Source organism: Chrysochloris asiatica, unplaced genomic scaffold, assembly GCF_000296735.1.
Source record: "Chrysochloris asiatica unplaced genomic scaffold, ChrAsi1.0 scaffold00009, whole genome shotgun sequence".
Taxonomy (NCBI): domain Eukaryota; kingdom Metazoa; phylum Chordata; class Mammalia; order Afrosoricida; family Chrysochloridae; genus Chrysochloris; species Chrysochloris asiatica.
In genome coordinates this window covers 29,726,623-29,728,468 of record NW_006408527.1, presented here as the reverse complement: position 1 = coordinate 29,728,468, position 1,846 = coordinate 29,726,623, and the positions used below count along the sequence as shown (strand labels likewise).

Below are 1,846 nucleotides of genomic sequence, written 5' to 3'. Positions count from 1 at the left end.
ATTTTAGGAGACGATTTATCTTTGGTTTTCTTAGATCACATTTCAAAGGTACATAATTGGAAAGCACTTTTGTTTCTGACATGGGATTTACCCAGTTGGCTTGCCCATTAAATAACATGACATGAAATCCTCAATTTTATCATGCACTAGAATTTTGTGAAATGCCAAAATTTGAAAATGCCAGAGCCAAAAGTAATGGCACAAGGTTTAAACTCAATGACAAGCTGGACTATGAATGCAGAGGTGGCTATGAAAATGCAGGTGGAAACACCACAGGCTCTTTAGTATGTGGTAATGATGGATGGTCTGATACACCCACGTGCTATGGTAAGTTCTATTCATTTTCTTTCTTTCAGGAATTTATTTTTGGGGATAATATAATCTGTATATGTCCCTTATAAGGTGTTATTTTAATTACCTAGAGGCATTGCTAAGGAATGATTAGAACCAAGATATCTCAGGATTTAATGTAAACAGGAGGAGATAGCATTTAAATAAGGCCCTTTGGTAGAGTAGTGGTTATAAGTCAGGCTGTTAACCTCAAAGTCAGTAGTTAGAAACTGCCAGCCTAGCCAGCTGTTTCACCAAAGAAAGTTGTGGTTTCTACTTCTGTAAAGATGTACAGCCTCAGAAACTTTATACAGGGTCACTATGAGTTGGAACCGAATCCATAGCATGCCACCACCACCGGATTATAAAGGCTAAAGATAATAATCTATATTTACAACAGTGCATCAAAGTAATATTTCCAATGGTTCACATACATACACTACAGATTGGTCATTAAACTGTAAATTGTTTCAAGTAATCCTATATGCAATCTTTCAGATGGTTTAAAGCTGGGTACCCATTATCATTTTATGATTCATCACAACCTTTTCTGTGGTTTTACTCGTAACTTTCTGCTTTTTCCCACCTTGATTTCTAGTTTTTTTAGTTCCTATCAAGAACTTCATTTCAGATACCAACATTTTCTCTGAACTCTTCTGAAATTCTCTTGTACATTTACGGTTTTCCAGGGATACAAAATAGTATTTAATCTTTGTAAAATGAGTGGATGTAGAGTGTTCCAAATAAAGGAAATAATATGAGCAAAGCTATAAAGCTAAGCCTCTATTTGGGAAATGTCAAATAAAAAAGAATCTCTGCAGGATGTGAGAGAATTGTATTAGCTGGAGATGGAGAGGAGGCAAAGGCAAGAGTATTCAGATTATTTTATTTTAGGGCATACTAGAATTGCATCGATCGATCTAATGCTTTTAATAGATTTGTATATTGAGAGTTTTGTTGTTGTTGTTCCTGGATTTTGAGCAGGTGGTAGTTAAGATAGGAAGTCAATGCATGGTGAGAAATGGTGGATATTCAGGTACAGTAAAGACTGAAGAGGTGCAGAACCAAGGACCTATTTGGGATATATTTGGTGATTGAGAGAAGAAGAAAAATTACAAAATGTCAGACAAGGAATTCACATGTTTTATTTCGTTTTTCAGATATAAGTAAGCAAATGACAATGCCACTATATGCCCATATGTTGGTCTGTCTACTTTGCACATGTACCTAGGCTGTCTCTTAAACTACAGGCAGCCATCAGACTGTTATAAATGGGGTATCTATACACCCACTGGTATCACCCATTCCATGGGTGCTACATTTTATCTGTGACATTTATGGGTACATGGGACAGTTACACAGTGTAGGCAAAATAAAACTCATGATTATTTATAGAAGGCAAATATTAAACAATAACAACAGACTCTCAAAAGTGAATTGATTACCTTTCCTTAAATTACCCATGCCCATTCTTATGTTGCTGGACAGGTGTGCTACAGTTCACATCAGATGCTGT

General features: G+C 36.0%; 2 protein-coding genes across 2 annotated transcripts in view; both read left to right on the top strand.

Annotated features, from left to right (window-relative positions):
• LOC102824771 (complement factor H-like) overlaps positions 1 to 1,846 on the top strand; it is a 522,059-nt gene that overhangs the window by 38,915 nt on the left and 481,298 nt on the right. The window lies entirely within an intron of this gene.
• Positions 162 to 1,846, top strand: part of CFHR5 (complement factor H-related 5) — a 138,205-nt gene continuing 136,520 nt past the window's right edge. Inside the window, exon 1 of the mRNA XM_006834190.1 lies at positions 162 to 327. Coding sequence (XP_006834253.1) covers positions 162 to 327 — 166 coding nt within the window. The remainder of the gene's footprint in view (positions 328 to 1,846) is intronic.